This window comes from Orbicella franksi, chromosome 8 (assembly GCF_964199315.1).
Source record: "Orbicella franksi chromosome 8, jaOrbFran1.1, whole genome shotgun sequence".
Classification (NCBI taxonomy): Eukaryota; Metazoa; Cnidaria; class Anthozoa; order Scleractinia; family Merulinidae; genus Orbicella; species Orbicella franksi.
In genome coordinates, this window is record NC_138152.1 from 1,653,375 (window position 1) to 1,675,752 (window position 22,378).

Genomic DNA, 22,378 nt, shown 5'->3' on the forward strand with positions numbered 1-22,378 from the left:
ACTGTCCCACCTCTACTCTCGACAGATCCCCACTCAGTAAATTTCAATAGTTTGTGACCCTGTCTCAGTTGTGAACTATTTGTCAAGCTAAGTTATTCTGTGTCACCCTCCCTCCCTCCCTCCCTCCCCCCTAACCTTCCTCCCTCAAATAAGACCTTTGTCCTCTTCCATCGCCCCCCTTCTTCACCGGATGTTTGTGCAACTACCCTCCAACAAAATGTAGACTATCTTACATTAATGTAATGTTTTCATCGACATCACAGTTGTTGTTTTTATTTCTTGCTATTAGCTAATTATTTTTGGGCCTGGGCAGGAGGCTTAATAGGGCAGAATAATGAGGATTGGGGGGAGGGGGTGGGGGAGAGGAGAGGGCGAGAGTTTATGGATGGTACAGGGAACAGACACACAAACAAACAGAAACGAAGATACAAAAAACGAACAAAAACTAGGAATGCAGTGTAATTTTAAAAGCGTTCACTCGGCGTGGATTTAATTTTGATATACAGTGAATCAAGCTTCCAATAAGTAGTTATCCTTAGTAGGACTTCTGAGAAAGAGAACACAGAAAGGCAAGATGTCCGCTTACGCGAGGTTAAAGACCTAGTGTTTGTATGTACATGAGACTATCACGAAGTGTGTATCAGTTGAGATTCCTGACTTGTTAAATCGTTGTCATCTTAACTTACTGTATTTTTGACGATGCACTATGCTAACTCATGCACGCGCACTACCAAACATGATCAAGTGTTTTCGCTGGGAGCGTAACAGAATTCAGCTATACAGCTGGAGTTAAGCTGAATCTAACGCGCGCTTCCATTGGTTGATGTGTGGTCACGCGGCGGTAATGGCTTAAATGTTGCCCAGCGGACATTAATAATGCAATTATCGCCCTCTCTGTTATTAACCATAGGTTACTTTGACTTTTCCTTGACTTACATCTTTACATTAGACTCCAGCTATGTAACAAAACACTTAATTACTGGTCCTTTGGGAAACAGTTAGTTATTTTTCCCTCGAATCTCGATGTTTCCCTTGACTTCGTCTCGGGATGTATCGAGATTCTCGGTAAATCAAACCTAATTGTTTCCCTTGGGACCAGTTATTAAATGTGTATTATCTCAACAGTTTTCTATCGTCTATTCCCTTGTTTTACTTGGAAATTTTGTTGTTTATCAGTTAACGTCCACGAACAATTAAACTGATGTTGCAAGTTAGGCTGTTCTTTGTAGAAGCGTTTTAAATTGATAACAGTAAGGAAGCGTGCCATGAGGGCTCGCCTCTTTAAAGTGCCAATGAAATGAAAAAGAAATGCTGCTTCTTTTCCTGCTGTTTTTATAGTAATGCATTATTATATAACTCTTTGGCATTTTTCCTGGTAAGATTGACACACTTGAAAGATCGTGAAGCACTCCAAAGTTTACCCTGAATAAACTTAGAAGTATCGCGGAAAAGAAAAACAGTATTTTGTGATTGGCCACTTACGGACAGTTTTCGGAAAAATTATGAATAAAATATAGTAGTAGCAGTTGTAGGGAATAGTCTGCTTTGAACCGATAGCGAAACATGTGTTAAGAAATTATGATTTTAAACGTCGGAAATAAAATACACATTTTCTGTTCACTATAAAAGAAAACAAAGCACTTTACGCCCTTGAGTCAGGGTCAGATAAAAGGGGTTGTTGAGTTTACCCAGCACGTAATTTGCTCGCTATAACCTGATGACGTGTTCAGCTAGATTGACTCCACATATGATAAAGCTTAGAACTGGAAGAGAAGACTTTCCTCTATATCTCAGTTGAATTTCGAACTGTACAGGCAAACTTGCTCCTTTTTCGAGTATTTCGAGCTACTGAGGGGGAAATCCTGCTGGGAAATCTTCGAATAGGCTGCTGTTTTGCCTTTTGCGGTAGAGCGTAATCAACCTCGTTCCCAGGGCTCTTTCCGATGGTTTACACGAAGATAGAGAACATGTGGTATATTTTACTGGTTTTTACATGAACAAATTGACATTTTCAATATGGTAAAAAGTTGACGAGGTTCGAAGAGCGAAATTTATTCCGGGCTACCGCGGTTTACAGTTTTTAAAAAGTATTTTTTTTCTGTATTTTTTTGAAGTAATTTTAGTAAGTGCGTCGAATGCGGATAAAAAACGTGTCCTATTGTTCATAGCTTCTCGGAATCCCTGACTAGATCAGAATAGACATTTTTGTGGGCAAACCAGCAGGTAAAATATGAACTAAGTAAAAAGGCTCGAAAGTGTCAAATGGTTAGCGGAAATAAAATATGGAAGAGCCTGCACGCGGGGGGAAGCGGCAACTTTTTTCGGCGGCAAAAAACTGGAGGAAGCCTGGAACGCGGCCGGTCACCACGACGACGGAGCTCCTTGGTAGCCGTGTAAAAAGTCACGTGATGTGCAAATTTCGGCGGGAATTCGTTGATCGTTCGAATGTTGGCTGCCATCTTGAATTATAATAAGGGCGAAAAAGGCAATTTTATGGTTGTTTTTGCAGTTTACTTTGGCCTGAAACAGGTAAGTAGTAAGCAATTATGCCCTTAGCATCTGTTGGGATGTTCCCATTCGGTGTATTTTCAGTTTTAGTAGCACTATCAGTGTTCCAAATTTCCGCGCTTACAACAAAGTAACACAATACTAGTTTGGTTCGCTTGGCGTCGTTTTCTTCGCTTCATGTGCTATTGACAAATGCAGAAAGTCGATTATTTTAGTGCTTAATCCTCACTGTTTTACCTCTAATTCGGTTTTGCAACGTTTTTATCTCTGTAAATCGTCCGTTGAAGCTTGTTTGCGACGAAATTACTAAGCTGTTGACAGGCTACGAATCCTCAACTTGTCCCAAACATTTTGGCCAGTGCTTGTTTGTGTGCTTCAGGGGATAAAATCTGTTACTCAGTTCTCTAATGTAGAAGATTTTAACCGACTTCTTGAAAATTTCCACGGTTTTTCTCAAAAGAAATGTGTTAGACGCCACATTAAGGTCAAAACCAGCTTTATTTTCGTGACAAAGGCTGAATTTGAAATGTACCGCTTCAACGTCAATTTTCGTGTTTATAGCCCGAAATTGTTTGCTGGTGTGAATGGCGATGAATTTGTTAAAACGGCGTTACTTTTTAATTCCTCCAGTAATTCGAAATTAATGGCTTGTTTTACAAGCTCTATAATGAGAGTGATTCTTTCAGTTTTATTTTTTACTTCTTGAAACGGTCACCGAAATAGCCCGCGCAATATTCAAGCTTAACATTAAGTGTGTGACTCATTGTTCAACGTAGTTTTTCTTGTCCCTTGGAAGTTAGGTTAGATAAGAGCAATTATTTATGATTATAAGATGTTCAACTTCAATCTTCAGTGATTTCTCCTCAACCAGAGGTAATTTCTTTTGATAATCTAGAAACTGATTAAGGTTATGACTTGCAGTTACTTTATACAGAAATCAAATTTGTTGTTGATGTTTATATCAACTTGTTTGGGCTTGTGTAGGCTCTTTCAAGAATTGTATTTTGTCAAGTTTTGTGTAAATGTCAAATAAGAAATACTTTCAAGCATTTTGTGGGAATGTATTACCGAAATAATGATTATTTTTAGTCATACATTTAAAAAGTTCAGTAGTCATCAGGGACTGAACTTGAAACTGAAACAAAAATGCTTGTTTTGTTGAGTGGGTTACTCTACATATACATATGCATGAGGCTGTAAACCTAAACCATCACAGAATTTTGTCCATGGAGCAAATAGCGTCCAGCGCTTAAGTCTAACACAACATTTTAGTAATAGGCAAAGGACCAAAGAACCCCCAACTCTTTAGAACTGCGGGTCCCATGGACCCTTAACTATCAAAACTAGTAGGAACTCTGATTTAGCACACGTTTCAGCGGAAACTTCTGCCTTCTTCAGTGCAAATGTTACAGGATATGTAATTTGAATATAAATAACTACTAAATTCTAACGCGTACATATACAAATAATAGAAGAAAGCATGCTGATTGCAATGATACTTTTTGCTTAAGGTTACAGTATACCTTCAGGTTGGCAATTTTCTTCAAATTTGGATTTTTGGGTCAAAGTAGTGGTTGAAGAATAATCTCTAATTCCTGAAAAAAATTTTTGAAAAAGACTAAATATTGGCGGAGAAATGGCGATTTTACCTTTTCGCCAGAAGTAAAAGTTTACATCTTGATTGACAGCCCTATGGCGTGTATGCAATCAGCGGAGACGATTTTTGCGGGAATTACTTGTATGGATGTCACAAATTGACTACTCAGTTGATCAGCTTTGTTGTTCTGACTACCAAGCATTTTTGGTATTAGGTGTAATTCTATTAAGTTATACGTAAAGATAGATGGCGTTAAAAACATGGACCAGCTCGAAAAAGCAAAAACCGCGAACAATGAGTGAAGAAGTGAAAGTTCGCCATGTGGATGAAGCTATAGCTATTGTATAAGGCGGGCAAAAAAATCGAGGTAAGAGAAATGAAAGGTTATGTAAAAATTTGGGAACTTGACAGCAATAACAGGGATGTTGACAGAGACTCCGATAAATCTGATGTCAACAAATCGTTGGACTCATTGAGACCCATTGAAATATTATTCATGCACAGTTGACCATGGACAGTTGCTCCATGGCACTTTTATGTTTTCTTCGCCTAGCCTCTCTAGCGTTCGTATCCTTTTTCGTCTTCCCTGTTTTGCCAGAGTGACCAGCTTCAAGAAAAACCAAGCTACAGAAAAATTATCTCTCGGCCTTCGGTGCCTTGAACGTATTGCAAAACACAAGGGTTTTTTGGAGATTCTATTCACCAGGATGTTGTAGTAAACAGTAGTGAACTTTCCCTGCACTGATTGGCTCAGTTATATGAGAACCCAGCTAGATGTATTTGTGGGCAGAGTTTGTTTGCAAAGCAGAAGATTTTTCTGAGCGCTGTTTTCTTGAATAATTTTTTTTTGCTTGAAGCAGACACTAAAGCGTTGTAACTCAAAGGAAATTTGTTCAATTGCCCTCAAATTTGGACAGTAGTTAGTTTAACATATCAACTACAAAAAGTTGTCTGCGAATTGTTAATTTCGAAATATTTTTTCTTCGAGAGCAATTTTTGTATGATCACTCTACATTTTTTAAATCCCATTTCGAAAATGTTCTGTAACTTTTTACTGCAATGGAATATGGCAAAACGCAGACACCTTTTTAAGCGCTTTGGGCCCTGAAACCAAGGAAAAATGAAATTGGTGTAAAACAAAAATCGCTTTGACTTGTAGCTTTCGAAAGGTGATTCGGGCACTCGCATTTAGTAGTCATGAAATATTCAACAATTCATTTTATTTCAAAATTCTTGGTATAGTTAGATAGCCAGCTCTGTAAGCTTTAATTTGATATAGGGTTTTAGGTATCTACCGCTTAAACTGTGCGTGCTACATCACTTGCACGTGAGACATCCCTAAAGGTATACTGTAACTTAAAATTAGCGTGCTGAAGTTGTTGATTAATCAAGGGAAGGGTTTTCCCCACAGGCTTTGCAAAGTTTCTTTTATCTTGAGCTGGAAGTAGTGCCGGCTTGTTCAATTGAGGCATGGTAATGCTTGGAATTCTGTACATGTTGACCAATGTGTGAGTTCCTAACCATAGTTGGTGTTCATCAACATGTGTGGAAGTGTCAGGGCTGTTTCCTAAACTGTTGTTACAGGCAAATGTGTAAGGAACTTGCACATAATGTTAACCACACAAGCTTCCCTTCAGATTAACCATGTGTAGATGTAGATGTACATGCATTGCAGATTTGATAACAAATTATTATAAAGAAAGATCTTTTGCTAAGTGCAGACGCTTCAAAACTTCATGTTCTAAGACACTAAACTTAATTTAATATATGTTTTATTCTTTTCCTTCAGAAAGAGCATAGTTTGTAGCACCCTACGACCAACACCATGTTTTACCATCAATTTATCTTGGCTAAAAAAGCCCCATTGGCCAGGGTGTGGCTGGCTGCCCACTGGGAGCGTAAACTCAGCAAGGCGCTTGTCTCTGAGACAGATCTCCCCTCATCAGTTGAGAGCATTATCTCACCCAAAGTCAAGCTTGCCCTGAGAACATCAGGACACCTCCTTCTCGGAGTTGTAAGGATATATTCCAGGAAAACTAAGTATCTTCTGGCAGATTGCACAGAGGCTTTTGTAAAAATCAAAATGGCTTTTCGACCTGGAGTGGTTGATCTACCTGAAGAGGGACGAGAACTTGCATTTGCTGCTGTCACTATGCCAGAAGTCTTCACAGACCTTGATATGACATTACCTGAACTAAAGTAAGTGGCATTAAGTTATTTTTTACACTGGCCAAGCTCCAGATCCATCTAACAACTTAATAATATGTACTTCATTTGTTGTGTTTTTTCAATAGATAATGTGTACATGTATGCTCTATAAAATTGGTTATTTGAAAATAAGCCCTTCCCACTTGGAAAAATGAAGCAAACAAGAAGCAAAGTTGTCACTGGTGGTGCTGAATAAGTGCACCTGGTCTTAATGTATGCCCACTGCATCACTCATAAAATACAAAAATTGCACAGCAATACGACCGAATAAATGTTTACAATTTCTTGTTGTAGACAGAAGTTTTATACTTTAATTCACAAAATATTCATGAATGTAATAAATGGAATTATTACTGTAGGCCTGAGTAAAAGGCAAAATGATAATAATAATAATAACAAACACCGAGAAGTCCTTGATAATGTGAATTGAAGCTCAGGCCTTATTATTGGATTTATGTATGGTGCCAGTTTGAGTTTACATGTACACATTGGCAAATAAGTAGAATTATTGCTCCTTGTTATTCCACAGCTTACTGTGTATTGTATTTTCATTTTTGTCTTGCAGTGAGGTTGAAATTCATGCACAGTTCACTCTAAACCAGGGCCGAATTGAGGAAATCACCATGAAGGAAGACATTATCACAAACAACTTCATTGGCGATGATGGTTTTGGAGACATCCTGTTTGAAGGGGAATTAGAACCAGAAATGTTTAGGCATGAGCCCTCTGTGGAAGAACCACTTAACCAGTCAAATGATGTTTCCAAATTAAGCTTAATTGAAGGTGGAGAACCAAAGGGAATCAGTGATTCAACTTTGGAAAGAACCAGACTAGGTATTTAGGCTTCTTCATTCAATTTTGGAGGGTAAAATATCAATTCATCTTTAACTAAGCTTTGTCTTTGGAGGTGCCATTGTCATAAGCTCCATATACATGTATATGTCCAGTATAATCTGATGCAATTCTGTTACTTACATGTACTTCAAGAAATGTGTGAGGAGTACAATGTGTGCCAAGAAGTATAACTGCAGTCAATCATTTTCTTCCCTACCTACATGTACATGCTGTACAATGCTGTCAATATACAGTACTACATGTTATTAACTACAAATTTCTTGATTGGCTTTTGCTCTAGACATAGCCCTTGATGAACCACTCAGAGATGATGGATTCGGTGGGGAGGGTGTGGATTTCCTCGCTGATGGGTTTGGAGATGAACTTGGTGGTGGTGGTGATGCACTGGTACCTGGTTTTGATGACTTGCCAACTGCTGTTGCTGCGGCAGATGTTACCTTAGAGCCAGTAGATACTAACTTGGATGAACACAAGGAAAGTCCAGTTGTTGAACCTGCACAAGATGAGGGTATGGTTTTGTTGGTATTATATTTTTTGATAAGTCTGTTGAAACCCTGTGTGCAACCTACAATGGCAATGACAGGTTAGATAACAGGATAGATGATTTTCTCTTGAGTGTTGAAAGTACAAGTTTTGCCTTTGCTTTGGTTTTGCATTTTTATGCTACGCAATTTTAAAGACTTTGGAAATTCGAACTGAAATTTTGAGTTGAACGGAAAGTGCCTTTACTTTACTTGCCTCAAAGAGAAGTGTAACTTATTATGGAATTATGTTATTAACTTACAAATTTTGTAGTTTATTCAGTGTTTACTTCTTAACTCAACAGCTGTTAACGAGACTGCGAATGAAACAACCCTGTTACACAATGAAGCAGAGGCTTTTGTTCTTGAGCCTGTGGAAGTTGTTCAAAGAGAAAAGCGTAGCCGCAGAAAGAGGAAACTCATCGTTGATGATGAAAAAATTTTAGCCACCGAAACCATCAAGTCTCAACTTGCTGACACAACTGATATTGTCAAACCTGCTACACTTGCTCCTCCTACGAAGTGCAGGATGAAACTCAAAATTTCATCAACAGCAGAAAAGCTTTTTGCTCTACCAGGCACAGAGTTCTTTGCGTCGCCAGTTGTGGATTCTTTTGTTCAAAATCTTACAAAGGAAGTTAATGGTGAGTCTGATACCACAGAGTTAGAGGAAAAAATGGATGTTGATGAACCAGAAATAGCAAGGGAAGAAGGGGATGTGTCAGGAATTTACGAAGGCAGTAAACGGTCTTCAGTATCTTTTGCAAACACAGAAGCCAATGAAACTGTGCTACCAGAGGAACCAGTTGATACTGCTCTTGAGAATTACGAACGGCCAGTGGAAGAGGAAGAGCCATTCTTAGCTGATGGTGTGGAGGATATTTATCCAAACCGAGATGAGCTTGAGGATAATGAACTAGAACAAGAATTAACAGCCTCCCAAACAAATGAAGAGCAGCAAAGCTCTGAAACAAGTGAACAGTTTGAAAATCGACGGTGGACAAAACGCACCCAACAGCTTCTGCACACACTCAAGAGAGAGTTCCAGAAAAAAGACTCTGTAGGTTTTGGTAGCTTGGTACACAAGAGCAGTCGGAAACAAGTAGCTTACAAATTCTACAGCTGTCTACTGCTCAGCAAGGAATCCAGCATCAACGTTCGTCAGAAAAAACCATTTGGAGACATTTCAATTTCGAAAGGACAAAATTTTGATTCGGTATGTTAACATGCCTCTCTTAGTTTTAGTACAGTTACTGTAGTTTACATTGTTCTTAGTCCAATATTTTACTGTAGGTTCTTATTTTGTACAGTTTACTTTTTAAAGTTTATTTTACGTGGCTTGTTATTGGCCTCTACATGTAAGTTGTGGGGTAAGTTAATATTGAAGTGTTGAGGTCAGGTGGCCTAAGATATCCAGACAGTACTTTGGTCCTCAAATTATTGTATGTTCCACAAGACTGTTGAAATAAAAAAATGTTGTGGTACTTCTTTGGCAGCAGATAACCTTTTGCCTTATTAGCTGGAAGCTTCTTGCAACATTTGGCAATTGAACTGTTTTTACTTACTTTATAGTTCAAATGCACATTCATTTTACAAAGTGATAGCCTGTTAATGTTGTGGTTATACTTGACTGTGTAGGCATTTGTTTTTTTCCTTACATGTACGTGCATTGGAACAGTTTTAACATCTATTGTAAATATTTGTATATGTGTATGTACACATACCAATATGCCACATTTAAATCAGTTTTGCCATGATAATTATTTTAATTATGTGAATTACTGTTTCTCATACATGTGTAAAAACAGAAAAGATTTATAAACTTGAAAGCACTCTCTGCATCATCTCATTAATTGAATAGTTGTTTTATTACTTTGTTTTAGCTGAAATGCTTTGAGAAAAAATATGCTGGTTAAATTTGGATAATTGGTTGAAATCATTACTTTTGTAAACTTGTAGACCGATAAACAGCAGGAAAACAACATACATCAACATGTACTCTAATGTCTTATTTTCTCCGGAAATTTCAAAATGTTGTCATTGGAATCACAAACATTGCCAAAACATTGCTTGGAAAGAAAATGTCTTCAAACATGTGATCTGGGATAAGGATTAAATTTGGAATGCATGCTTTGAATGAAAATTTGAGAATGGCAAAACCTAACAGTGCCACCCTTGCATTGAATATTCTACAACAGAGCTTCACTTTATCTATTTCTGTGCCCCATTCAGTGAAAAATAAAGGACATTAACTGTATAGCATAACACAACAGTAAACTAACTGTACATTGGGTACCAAGAAGAGTTTTATTGTTTGCTTCCCTGTGAGGAAAGAGCTTTTTTAATATTGTTCAGGTTCACTGTAGGGCAGATACCTTTATTGATAGACAAACAGCTGAAAGTTACTCATTAAACGTTATAACAATTATTATTATAGATATTGACAAACCACAGCTATGTTAAAATCAGCTGTCTTAATTTTAGAAATACTCTCGTACATAAGCATTTTTAACTCCATTTATATTCAAAAGTTCCTTAATGATAAGGTCTCTTTACATGATAAACAATACTTTGAAGATTGCACTTGGTAGCTTTAATCAATTTGAGGTGATAAATAAATTCAATTTTCCATTTGTGTCTCCATATGTGTAATTCAGGATTTCTTGGGCAGCGATGCAGAGCAGCCCTGTCAAGTAAACTTGCTTATTCACCCAGTTCACCATATCCTCAATTTTAGGCTTCAAGAAAGCTGTTGATGTTGGGTTGAAAGAGCCTTGGGTATTGTTTTTTGTGGTTTTATGACCCCCTCCCCACTTCCCTATTTTCCCCTTTCCCTCTTCGCCCTCCCTGTTCTCCTTTCCCACCTCCCCATTCCTTCCCCCTTCCACCCGCCTCTTTCATAACAGGTAATGTAAGAAAACCCCACCTCACCTGTCCTTCAGACATGCATGTCTACCAACTGGTGGGAACTCGTAATTGTATTGTCCAGAGAACGTATGGGAACAATTTATTTGTTATTGTTATTCAGTTTTTTTCAAGGAAATCTCGAGCTATAACACTTGCCAAATTTTGGTACCACGACCAAAGAAGATAAAAAAAAAAAATAAAAATAATTCACCTTGCCCCCCTTCAATCATTTCTTCGAATGGGGGACTGGTCCTATGGCCAACTTCCAACTTAGTCAGGATTTTCTATTAGGATGGCCTTCCCGTTAGCCCTATGTCATTGTCCCTCATCTGCAGAAAAGCTGCGTTACCGGGGTTTAACGAGGCTGTGGGCGTTTTTACAGTGTCACTCCACCGGGACCCATTTTCTAAGCATAAGAGTATAGAAGGGGTGGGGTGTTTGGTAGATGGAGAGGTGCCAAGTTCACGTTTCACGGAAGACGAAGCTATTTCACGTTCAGTACCCAGTGGTGTTTCACGTCATTAAAGCTTAACCCGGGCCGCTATTAATCTCAATTCCTTTTTGTTTTTCACAGATTGTTGATGACAAAACCTGCAGACAAGCTTAAACTTTTTGAAAGGGAAAAGTTCACATTTCATGGCTAGCGTTTGTTTTCTTTGAACTATTTAATGACTCCTAAAGATGCTCTAGGACGGCTTAGGATTTAGAATTCAGTGTAAAACAAAAATACCAAAGAAAAAAACTTGTTCCGCACGAAGAGCCCCCGGAGAGATTTGAACTCTCGACCCCTGGTTTACAAGACCAGTGCTCTAACCCCTGAGCTACGGAGGCGAACTTACCAATGTCATTGAAATTTTACAAAACAATTCTTATTACAAGTTTCGCTTCCAAAAAAAAAAAAAAAAAAAAAAAAAGAAAAAAAAAGTACACTAACTAGCCAGTATCCTAAATTTCTCAAATGGAAATTTGCTGGTTGGATGGAGGAAAAACTCCATTGCATTTTTTAGCAGTCGGCAAATAAGCATTTCTGGGATCTTAGGGACCTTTTTTTGGGCGTTAATTTGGTCCACCGGTAGGGAAATGAGCATTTAACTGACTAGGAACTTAACAATAACGACTCACAAATAACTAGTTGAAAAATAAATGTTGTCTGAGTCTTCTTAGCCGACTTCAATAGATATTTTTTTTTAAAAAAACCTTCAGTTCATGCTACACCGGGATCGGGGGAGGGGTGGGGAATGCAGACCATTTCTGTGTCCTGAATTGTTATGTTGTTTCAACCTTTTTTTTATCCGAAATAGAGCATTATACACTCAATAAATAATTTCATGTTAGTATTTGGACTAATTTTTGAACGTAACTGGACAAACGTAGTTAAAGAAAAAAACCTGTTTGAAGAACTTTTGGGGCGAAGTAAAATTTGTCCCCTCCCACTCCCCCTCGTAACCTAGTTGACATTGCTCATGATTCAGCAGTTTCATATCTTACGATCCGTTCACACTCGCTCAATATTAGTTAAATATTAGCTGTTTGAAGTTGAAGAAATGAAAACAAATAATCCAAGAGACATTCAAGGGTATCCAGCGACACAGTCAATATGAAAGACTTCAAAAAATACGTCGCAAGAAAGGACGAAATTGACTTTTGTTTGGAAGAGAAGAGCGGCCATGTTGTTTATGTTCCCGCCAAAGGGAAATCTGACCAGGTTCCAGGTATTGTGAGAGCAAATTTCAAGTCTTGGTATTTTTTTGGCCACTTTGCAATTGTGGGTTAAGGAAGGGACTGTGAGTTGTTCTGATCTTTGACTGACTTTGACTTTACTCCAGCTCAGCTGTCCAGTTGCCGTTGAGTACAAATAGCGTCTACCAGAATAGTGGCTTCGTACTCTCGGAAAGAATTTGTGATATACTATTGATGAGTTTCACAAACATTGTGAAAGACCTACCAGCGCTAGCCCTTAGCCATTATCAAGAGGTGGGGGGAGGTTGGCCAGTGCTTCTTTGTAGCAGCTGAAGAGGAGGGCGTGGTGGGGGGGGGGGGGCAGGGGAGGGGTGGGTTGAGGATTGGGAGGGCTTGCATGGGTTTCTAGGCAATGGCAGATGTAGATAAAGTTCCTGGGATTTCTGTGTGGCTCCGAGGCTATTTACATTCGTCAGGCTAGAGAGGTGAACTTCAATCATCTGTGAAATAACTCTCTGATGGTAAGAGTGGGTCTAGCTTCCCTACGACATCCATGTTTCAAGTTTAGTACCTCCTAACCACTCAGTTGGGAACATTGTCTCCTATGACAGTTTCTCTGTCTTTTCTTTTTTTTTTAGCTGGATGTATCTTACACACACTGAATGGCAAATCCAGTTTTGGTTTAAGCCTGAACGGAATCAAGGACTATTTGTCTTCTTCAGATCATTATCCTTTAACTCTAGTTTTCAAACAACATGGGCACGAAGATGTGAAAGGAAGGAAAAAGTTAACAGTATGTTTAAAAGCGTTAGCTAAATGTAATGTATATCAATTTCACTATGTATAGATGTGGACCACTAAACCTGTGAAGACTTCACTTTACATGTACCTTGCATTCACACACTGTAAATCATTTTTTAATTTCTCCCTTTTCTTCTTTGCTTATGTTAGTTGCTTGTGGCACTTGGGTGCCTCTAGAGCACAGCCCAGCCTCAGTGTTGATAAAAGTTGTGGATATTTACTGAGCTGCGATTGCCCACCACTATTCACCTCTACTTACTGGTGAACAATTAACTGTTAATTATATTCTTTGTACTATCAAAATTAATTTGGTTAATTTCTTTTTACACAGTATCCAGTCCCTGATGATTTCTTTGGAGAAATAACACCTTTAACACAAGATGAAATAGACCATTATACCAGGCTAGCACAGTCATGGGTCAAAGGTTTATTAGATGCATCCACTTCTGATGAGGTAATCAGTAATATTATTATTTTGAATATTTCATAAATTGTACATAAACAAAAAACTTCCATTTGGTGTGAAACCATGCCCAGATATTTAGTCCGTGGACAGTTGCATCTGTTCTGAGAAGCAACTAGTTTTTCAAGAGCAACACACAAGGAAAACTGTGAGCTTCAAGGAATAGACTGATAATATGGACCAAGAACAAATTATGGATGTTATTGTATTTATTATCTTTGAAATATTTTTCATGTACAGCACTAAGGCACTTTTGAAAACAGTTTGGGGAACAACACCTGGATATTCCCCAGTTTTTTAGTGGGACAATTATTCAGTTACCTGATGGGTTTAGATCAATCGGGTGCGAGCGAAAATATTTGATTTCTCACCACATTACTGTGAGGAAAGAGCATTTAGCCAGTGATAGGGCCTCTCACATTTTCAAACTTTTGCAAAATTCTGAACTTTGTCGCGCCTTGTGTTCGGTGAGCAGATTGTTTCCATGTTTTTGATCAACCCTCTGCCAGTTTTCAACTTAAGATAAAAGAGGCTATTCATTTTCAGAGGGAACAACCCTCTTGGAATCAACAATATTAGCGGTAGACCATGTTAACGAAGAATTATCTCTTTAATTCTCACACAATTCTTCAATTCTTCATTCTGTTCTTACTATTTATCACAATAAGCATTATTAGGTACTAGTTTTTATTAAATCTAATTTTATTCAGTTTTCTGCTTCAGGGTTTTCAGTATGTCTGCACCAAGAGTGATGTTGATATTTACCAAGGAACAAGACCTGGGAGTCAGGTACTTAACAGTACTTGTTTACAGTCAAACCAAGTGAAGCGTGGACCCCTCAAAATTACATTTAATGAATGGATTATTTGAATATTGAATCTGCTAGTTGTTTCAAGAATACAATAATGAATTGATTATTTGAATATTGAACCCTCTAGTTGTTTCAAGAATACAATCATAAATTGATTATTTGATTATTGAACCCGCTAGCTGTTTCAAGAATGCAGTATTTAATGAATTGATTATTTCAATACTGAACCGTTAGCTGTATTCTTGGAATGACTAGCGGGTTCACTGTACTCTTCAAATAATTGAATAATTAATGTAATCTTGAGGGGTACACTTTTGACTGTAATGCCATAACTTTTTTAAATTCATTTTATCATGTGTCAAAGATGGTCGTTGGCTTCAAGTGCCTGGTTTAGGTCAGGCTGTGTCTTTGTGATATTTATGGAAAGGAACAAAATACTTCTTATAAGCACAGAACCCCTCCCCATCTTGATAAAAGAAGAAAGTGTTTAATGATGGAGAAATATTTTCTTTCTCCAGCTTCATCTTATTCGTGGCAAGACTAGAGTGAAATCATCTAAAGAGGAGGCAAGAGCACTCATGATAGCGGCTACTACAGAAAGTTTCCGTCGTCTCTTCCACATGATAGGTTAGTGCACACATGAAACTACTTTAAAAGGCTGGAACTTGCAGTCTGTAACAGTCTATAGCTAGCTTAAGACTGATACTACTAAGTAGTCATATGTAGAATATTTAAGGATTATTCTGAGGTATAGTTTTATCAAATCAAACCACATCTTTCCTAAGCCCGCATTTGTTTATTTGGTCACATATAATTGTACTTAGCAACTTTCCAGAAGTCTCAGATGTGTGGAAACTAATAGCCCCGTAAGTTTACATTTATTAATGTTGTTAGTAGGTCTCCTTTGTTTTCATTTCAACAAAATCTCTTTTAGTCAGTGCTTGAAATTGTTGTCCTTGTACATTGTAATCCTAACACAAATACACTTGAGGAAGGAAATAGATTTACTAGATTTAATCTTTCTTTACTGTTTTATCACTGTTCGGCATTAAATGGCTGCAACTTTAGAGTACCTGTTGAGTCATTTCTTATAATCATAATTATTAATTATTTTTATTGATCCCTCGAAATGGACCTACTGTGCAACTCTACCACTACCTCAATAATTTTGCTTGTTCCCCAGATGTTCACTTTCAGGATGGTTTAGTACTTCATCAGTTTCCTGCTGGCTATAAAGTGCCTGAGGTACCCTTCTACTCCATAAAGTGGGCTGTAATGGGGTCACCGGGACCTGTTTGGGAAAGAGATGTGTGTTGGCTGGAATATGGAGACATATTCACTGATGAAGCAGGCAATGAAGTTGGATTTGGAGTGGTAAGTTAAGTTGTAATTATTTCTTCAGTTGGTGTTAAGTTTTTATATAATCATGCACTTCAGACCTCTTTTTCAGAATGATCTTTTTAAGCCTTTGAGATGCTAAATCTTTCAGGAACTAGTTAACACAGAAAAATTGACCTTGCATTTTTAGCATTTGCAAAGTTACATGTAAAAGTACGTAGCACTTGATTAAGTTAGCATACTTTCAAGTTTTTCTAGACTAACATTGATGTCCTTTGATTTATTTTTTTTATGTATTTTTATGGCTACCAACATTTATCAAGTTAATATGTCTTCCATTAGGGATCTTCGATTACCAGACCAGAGTGTCCCAATCTAGAGAATTACAAACTTATCAGAGCTGAAATCTTGCACACTGGATATGTTTTTAAGCATCGTGTTGATGACCCAGGATACATGGATGTTAGTACCAGTATGACATTAAATGGTTTTGATTTTAGAAATTTTGAGACTAATATTTCAACCAGTCAGTTATGTTAACCAATCAGACATTATACTGCTTTCAAGGTGCGACTCAGTGTTATGGCTTCATCCAGACGGAGTGGACTGCATGCAAAAAAAATACCTGTAGACATGTACTTGTAATGTGGTGAACATTGACATATGATTTAATAAGCTACAAACATTTGTCAGTAATTATTTAATCTCTGAAGTCTTATGTTTTGTTGGTGAAGTTACTATCAGCAATGGTACAGCTTCCCAGTAAAGCCCAGAGGAGCATCTCAAGAGGTGCTCTTTGATGTGATATGCACAATTTAATCTGGTATTTTATTTATGCCCTACATAATGCTTTTTTTCATTTGCTGGAACGATTACAACAATTACAATTAAACTTACACTACAGTTACAAAAAACAGCCTACGGAGTATGTATCTATGCATTACAATCTACACGTTACATATACAACCAACTTACAGTATGTTACTTACAGAAAAAAGGACTTTAACTAATGGCTTTGGGTTACATTGACATGCAGTGTGACAGACACTATAGAAAATAATACTAGTACACTAATTACAACACAATAATTATTACTAAAACATAATGTTGATAATTGACATGTAGAGCTCTGACTGAGACAAATAACGATCTGATGGAGTGATTAATCATCATAATAATATGTCTGACCAAGTCACCAGAGCAAGACCAACAAGGGCCATTAGCATTCTCATCCCCTGAGGCTGTGCTTCTTTTGGTCAGCACCAAGAATTGTGACCTCTGGTCAGACTTGGTTTTCTGAGCATGCGCACAGTATTTGTTTCGTATTCTCAGCCAATTAGATTTGTCAGACTTTGTGGGAAGTTCATGAATCGTGGACTTCAGGTGTTGAACCAGCCCAGAGGTGTAGATTTTTGGTGTTTAAACCACATATGGTCAACATTTTCCTTCTTTGTTTTAATTTGTCTTTTGCCAGGTAATCTATGTTATTCAAGCTGATCCTAAAGGTTGGATTCCGAAGTGGGCTGTCAACATGTTTGCTTGGCAGCAAGCACTGAATGTTGCACGGATAAGAAAGATCATAGAGGTACAAAGTTATTTTCATTCTAATTGATCTGTTTTCTCAAATATTTTTGATCTTGTGCCAGGTATTGATCATGGATGTCAATTTACAGTCTACATTCCTTTTTAAGTGGGGCTGGGTTAGCCCAGTGCATAAGGTTAATATTGATTTTGCACGGCATTTTCACTCTGAATTCAAAATGTGGCAAATGTTTTTCATCCATGGATACATGACTGACTATGCTGGTGAGATTTGATATTACAACTTACAGTGATCGTTGACTTCGGATGAACATGCTGGTGAGATCTATTTGAAATTGCAACAATGACTGTCGATTTCGGATTTTTGAGGAAAACTCAGATAGCCTGGGATTGACATGATTATCATTGCGGCATCATTGGTTTAGAAAAAACTCAGTTTTCATAATGTTTTTATGTCCATGTTAAAAAGCAAAACTGGCATTTTCATATTCCTCCGGTTCATAGTCAGAGTGTTTTTGGTAGACAATTTCTCCAGGTTAGTGTGGATCGTGGGCCTAAACATGGAGAAAAAGCTGCATTTAATATTTTCACGTTTCTTTGGCATAGTGTGTAGAGGCCTGACAGAGCCAGTAGAGCATAAGTAATATACATTGATTACCCTCCTCCTTTCAGTGTCTAAGCCTTCACATGATAGTGCTATTATGTTCACAAATTTCTATGTAATTAAATACTAGGTATTTAATTGATTAAAGAATTATATAATGAAATTGTATGAAATAAGTATTAATAATTACTTTTTCAGGGAACTCTAGAAGCCAAGCAAAGAATGGCACATCATGACAGACATGGTGGTATGTTCAACAGAATAAATTTTTTTCAAAATTAATTTACAAACACAATATAAATAGGAAAACTAAACAAAATGAAAAGAGGAAAATAGTAATATTAGACTGCCACCACCTCCAGCGCCATTCTGGTTGTCATTGTCCTCATCAAATTAAACTACGTAACGTAACTTTCATGGCTCATTTACAGTTGTGGCTCTTTGCATGTTAGTAAATTTCATACCAGGGCTTGAAAAAAGTGCTGTCCGGTTGTCCAGGACAAGTAGATTTTCCTTCTTGGCAAGTAGCTTTCATTTGCGTCAGCCAAGTTGTCTGCTATCCAAAGGATTAAAAGAGCAAACAAAGATTTGCCCAGAACCAGAAAAATTTGAGAGCTAGTTGTCCCAAGGGCAAGCTGGAATTCAAGTTTTTTTTCTTTTTCTGAGCCCTGATACCCAGTGTCTCAATTACACAGCTTTGTGATCTAGTCCTGAAACGTAACTTAGGAACTAATTGATCATGTAGTATGCAGCTTAATTCTGTCTTGTTGGAAGTGTGAATTGCCACAATAATAGTTGATTTACATTAAATTCTCTTTACTGTTTTAGCTGAAGTGCAAGGAGTATTGATACCCCATGGTCAAACGCACACTGTCCACATGAAAGTGACACAACCCATCTCTCAGATTACATTTGGATTTTGTTCCAATCATTATGACATTGGGTAGGTACATGCTGTTGCACATGTTGTAGAGTGAACAGCCAGAGTTTCATGTCAGGAGATTTTGTCGGACTGGCTTTTTTTTCAAACAAGCAGGAGGAATTGAACCAGGCTTAACTATGTGAAAGCATGAGAGGCATAAATTGCACCTATTTAATATTAATAAAATCTATCAAATGTTATGTATTTTATGTCACTATTTGGAACCAGCAATTGACAGGGTTTAATTTTGATTTTAATTCCAGACCAGAGCCATAAATATCACTCGTTCAACAATTGCTGTGATCAAGCATCAACATATCAGATTAAGACAGCCATTGATAAAATTTTATTTTTTTATTTTTCTCAAGTCAGAATGTTTGTATGAGTTTGTATGGCATCTTGTTATCAAATTTTGCACTTTTAGTGGAGCCAAATCACGTTATAGGTAGTCACTTGTAGCTGTTACAAATATAAAATGTCTAGAAGTGGTTGGGGCCATCACAAAATCTTGTTGCTTATGGTTAAATTATATTTTTTTTAGTAATGTTGTTTGTGGATGAACAGGGAGGTAAATGACTGGAAATACATGTACTATTTGAAATTATTAATACTGACCTGTCAGTACGTACACAATGTAGTGTGGGCCAGAGGCAGGGCTCGAAAAATATTTGAACTCCACCTTGCCCATTGGGCAAGTAACTCTCAAATTTTGCTTGCCCCGGGCACTTCCCCACTTGCCCAAGTTTTCAAACTCATTAATAATTCATGAACCCAAAAAAGGAAGTCAAACTACGGGCGTGTTTAATGTAACAAACCCATCTTGACTGTACTCCTCTTAGTGCTGATCACTTTCATGTTTACGCCATTATATTGTAATACTTCCACAACTTTTAACTTCTTCATTCCGCTTTTATGAAGTTGTACGGTTTGTAGTAATTAACTTTGTTATTATACAGCCTTGAATAAATTTGTTCAGTTCATTGAAGATTGCATTCGACTCCTTGAATGTTCACCTGCGTCTTTTCTAGCTCCACGAAATCATTGTGAAGAGAAGCGCGAGAAATTTATAACACGCAGAATTAACAGCAAGTCGCCTTCTTACTTCAGTTTTGACACAGGCAGTGTCGAATTTGAAAAGCCAGCGAGAGCAAATTTTTTATAACACGCGGTGCAGCGGTGCCCAAGTATTTTATCACTAGCAAACTTGCATGTTTCACCGAAAACAGAGGTTTACCTCGATTTTAGCATCCAAAATACTGGCTTCGTTTTCGCGGTAGAAATATGCGGCTTCTTTTTGCGTACAATTTCTACAGCTTTAATATATTGTTGTTGAGTTAAGTTCTGTACAAAGAAACTGGAAAATGCACGCAGAAAATTACTAAAATTTTAAGGAATAACTACCGCGTTTTTGTGCCCAACGCGGCTTTTTTTAATCCTGGAAAGAAATTTGACCCGAGCAGATTTTGATCACGTGCTAGGCAACCACTTCTGAGCCATGAGCGCGTGTCCCGCAATCAACAAAACAACACTATAAATTGTAATTTTCGTCAAGCTTCATCTAAACACTTGTATTGATTACCCTTGAGCCTAAAATTTACCTTTTCCTCTCAAAATCGTTATCAAAAATTTGGTGGGTGAATGGCTTGCATGGGTCCTTGCCTGTGGGGCAAGCAAGGAGAAAAAGTTTCTTGTCCGAAGGAAAAATCTACTTGTCCCGGACGACCGGACGGGGTTTTTTTCGAGCCCTGCAGAGGGTTGGCTAAGTAACTGACATCGATACTTTGAGAAGTTTTACATTCATGTCTGGCCTGTAGATGATTAATTTTGTATTAGAATTGTATTAATTAACATTTTGGCATATTGTGTTAAAAATTGTTTCAGCTGTTATGTGTCAGGCTTACCAACAGAAAGAGAGTGGAGCAAAAGTAAAAGACATAGTGCCCATGTTACACCAGTAAACGGAATGGTGGGTACTGATACACTTTCATGTAGACCTTGATTCTAATAACATACCAGGTGAAATTCCATGTGTACCAGTACACACTCAGTGAAGACATGGAGTAATTTTTACAAGACTATAATACTGAAAGTTATTTTTGAACCAAGTTGCTTGTATAGTTTTACCCTTGAACACAGAAATAAAAATTCCATAGTATTCATTAATTCTGAACTCCATTAATGAATATACATGTTGCATATAATTATGATTATTTAAGGGGGCCAAAGTGGGCCAAAGTATCCTTACTCTGACTGTTTACAGTAGAATTTTTATACAATCAAAAATGTTTCTTGTTTGTGCCCAGTTGATATTTGTCCATAACTTTATGTTTCAAACATGTTTCTTGTTTTTGCACAGTTGATATTTGTCCATAACTTTATGTTTTCCCATGGGAGATCAAGACTCTCCCGACAGTGTTGATTTTTTTTTTGGTTAAATTCTCCTCAGGTGCTGGCAGCAGATGCAGGAGAATATTGTTTGGTGTTTGATAACTCTTACAGTTGGTTCAAATCCAAACAGATTTATTACTGGTACCATGTGGCTTGTGGTGACAAATCAACATGCTCGTAACATATTCAGTTTCAAGACAACAGGCATTTTATGTAGTTTCTTGTCCCTGCATACTTGACAGATTGAGTGTTGGCTGTATGTAATTATTAGATAGGCTGGCATTTATTATAAATCATTTAAGTTCATTATTTGTTATTACCATTGCATACTCAAAGTATACTTCTAAGTCATGGGAGGAAAAATTGCTGTTGATGATAATTTTAAAAAGAAAATTCTCAAAATTAGGAAATTAGAAACTAGGTCTTTTTCAATTTTTGACTGTGGAAATATTTAATATTTTTGTAGGACATTTTAGTGTTTCATTTTTAGTTCTTTTAGTCCTCAATGTATTGCTGAACCCTTGTAGTACTAGCAACAACCAGTCAATACCAAGTAAACCAGAAGTATTTGCAGGACAGTGCAGTAATAGTGTACTCTAAAAATATATTTGTAAATGAATGAGCGCATAGAAAAACAGTCATTATCCAGATTTTCCTTTGATATTAGGACTCATACAGGCTGTGGTAGGCACATTGCCTTCATGGTTAGAGTGCTCACCTCCGGATGGAGCTGTGCAGGTTTGAGTCCTTGCCGTGAACATTGTGTTGTGTTCATGGGCAAGACACTTTACTCTCACAGTACCCCTCTCCACCCAGATGTACAAATTTGTGGGTACCAGCATCACATCCATATTTGCATCCTAGTGGCTTCATGCTATAGAAACCAGAGATTTGCACTGGTGTGATGGGCCACTTGTCTTGTATTCAGACGTAACTTACAGTACCTTCACATAGAGGCTATCATAATGCAATTAATTGGGAGGTTTTTCATTTTTTATTATGTTTATTATTGTTATTTTTTATCCAAGGTCATGAACAAAGTGATTAAAAAATACTTTGCAATATTTTTCTGCAGGCAGAAGATACCTTTATTTTGGATTTTGTTAAAGTCCGTTCTAATTTTTATTTTTTCCATATGTTGGTAGGATGTATGCATGCACTGCCATCCACTAAGCACTGAACATCAGCTTGTGACAAGTATACAACAGAGATTGTAAAAACAAACCAAAGAGT

The 22,378-nt window shown here is 37.4% G+C and overlaps 2 protein-coding genes and 1 non-coding gene across 4 annotated transcripts; 2 read left to right on the forward strand and 1 right to left on the reverse strand.

The window, feature by feature from the left end:
• The first annotated feature begins 2,308 nt into the window (after positions 1–2,308).
• Positions 2,309–10,328, forward strand: LOC145496196 (double-strand-break repair protein rad21 homolog). Of its 2 annotated transcripts, XM_081475860.1 has the most exons (5): positions 2,309–2,529; positions 5,895–6,304; positions 6,879–7,147; positions 7,449–7,676; positions 7,995–10,328. In XM_081475860.1, the coding sequence occupies exons 2-5, from the start codon at positions 5,931–5,933 to the stop codon at positions 8,912–8,914; spliced, it is 1,791 nt and encodes a 596-aa protein (XP_081331986.1). In that variant the 5' UTR covers positions 2,309–2,529; positions 5,895–5,930; the 3' UTR covers positions 8,915–10,328. The 2 variants fall into 2 exon arrangements, with proteins under 2 accessions (XP_081331986.1, XP_081331987.1); XM_081475861.1 differs by having other exon boundaries at positions 2,309–6,304.
• A 1,026-nt stretch (positions 10,329–11,354) lies between these two features.
• On the reverse strand, positions 11,355–11,427 carry Trnat-ugu (transfer RNA threonine (anticodon UGU)). The gene has a single exon. It is a non-coding gene; the product is annotated as a tRNA-Thr (tRNA).
• A 389-nt stretch (positions 11,428–11,816) lies between these two features.
• On the forward strand, positions 11,817–21,765 carry LOC145496204 (uncharacterized). The gene is made up of 12 exons (XM_081475869.1): positions 11,817–12,308; positions 12,915–13,069; positions 13,409–13,531; positions 14,264–14,329; positions 14,870–14,978; positions 15,535–15,725; positions 16,032–16,151; positions 17,164–17,274; positions 18,034–18,082; positions 18,664–18,778; positions 20,639–20,723; positions 21,204–21,765. The coding sequence occupies exons 1-12, from the start codon at positions 12,194–12,196 to the stop codon at positions 21,324–21,326; spliced, it is 1,362 nt and encodes a 453-aa protein (XP_081331995.1). The 5' UTR covers positions 11,817–12,193; the 3' UTR covers positions 21,327–21,765.
• Positions 21,766–22,378: the final 613 nt, after the last annotated feature.

What these genes read in the sequence shown, in the direction of transcription:
- LOC145496196 (XM_081475861.1), top strand. Translation starts at nt 5,931, where the DNA reads ATGTTTTACCATCAATTTATCTTGGCTAAAAAAGCCCCATTGGCCAGG. An exon ending in ATGACATTACCTGAACTAAA is followed by an intron (nt 6,305 to 6,878) that starts GTAAGTGGCATT and finishes TTTGTCTTGCAG; the next exon opens with TGAGGTTGAAATTCATGCAC. An exon ending in TTTGGAAAGAACCAGACTAG is followed by an intron (nt 7,148 to 7,448) that starts GTATTTAGGCTT and finishes CTTTTGCTCTAG; the next exon opens with ACATAGCCCTTGATGAACCA.
- LOC145496204 (XM_081475869.1), top strand. Translation starts at nt 12,194, where the DNA reads ATGAAAGACTTCAAAAAATACGTCGCAAGAAAGGACGAAATTGACTTT. An exon ending in GAACAAGACCTGGGAGTCAG is followed by an intron (nt 14,330 to 14,869) that starts GTACTTAACAGT and finishes TTCTTTCTCCAG; the next exon opens with CTTCATCTTATTCGTGGCAA. An exon ending in ATGAAGTTGGATTTGGAGTG is followed by an intron (nt 15,726 to 16,031) that starts GTAAGTTAAGTT and finishes GTCTTCCATTAG; the next exon opens with GGATCTTCGATTACCAGACC.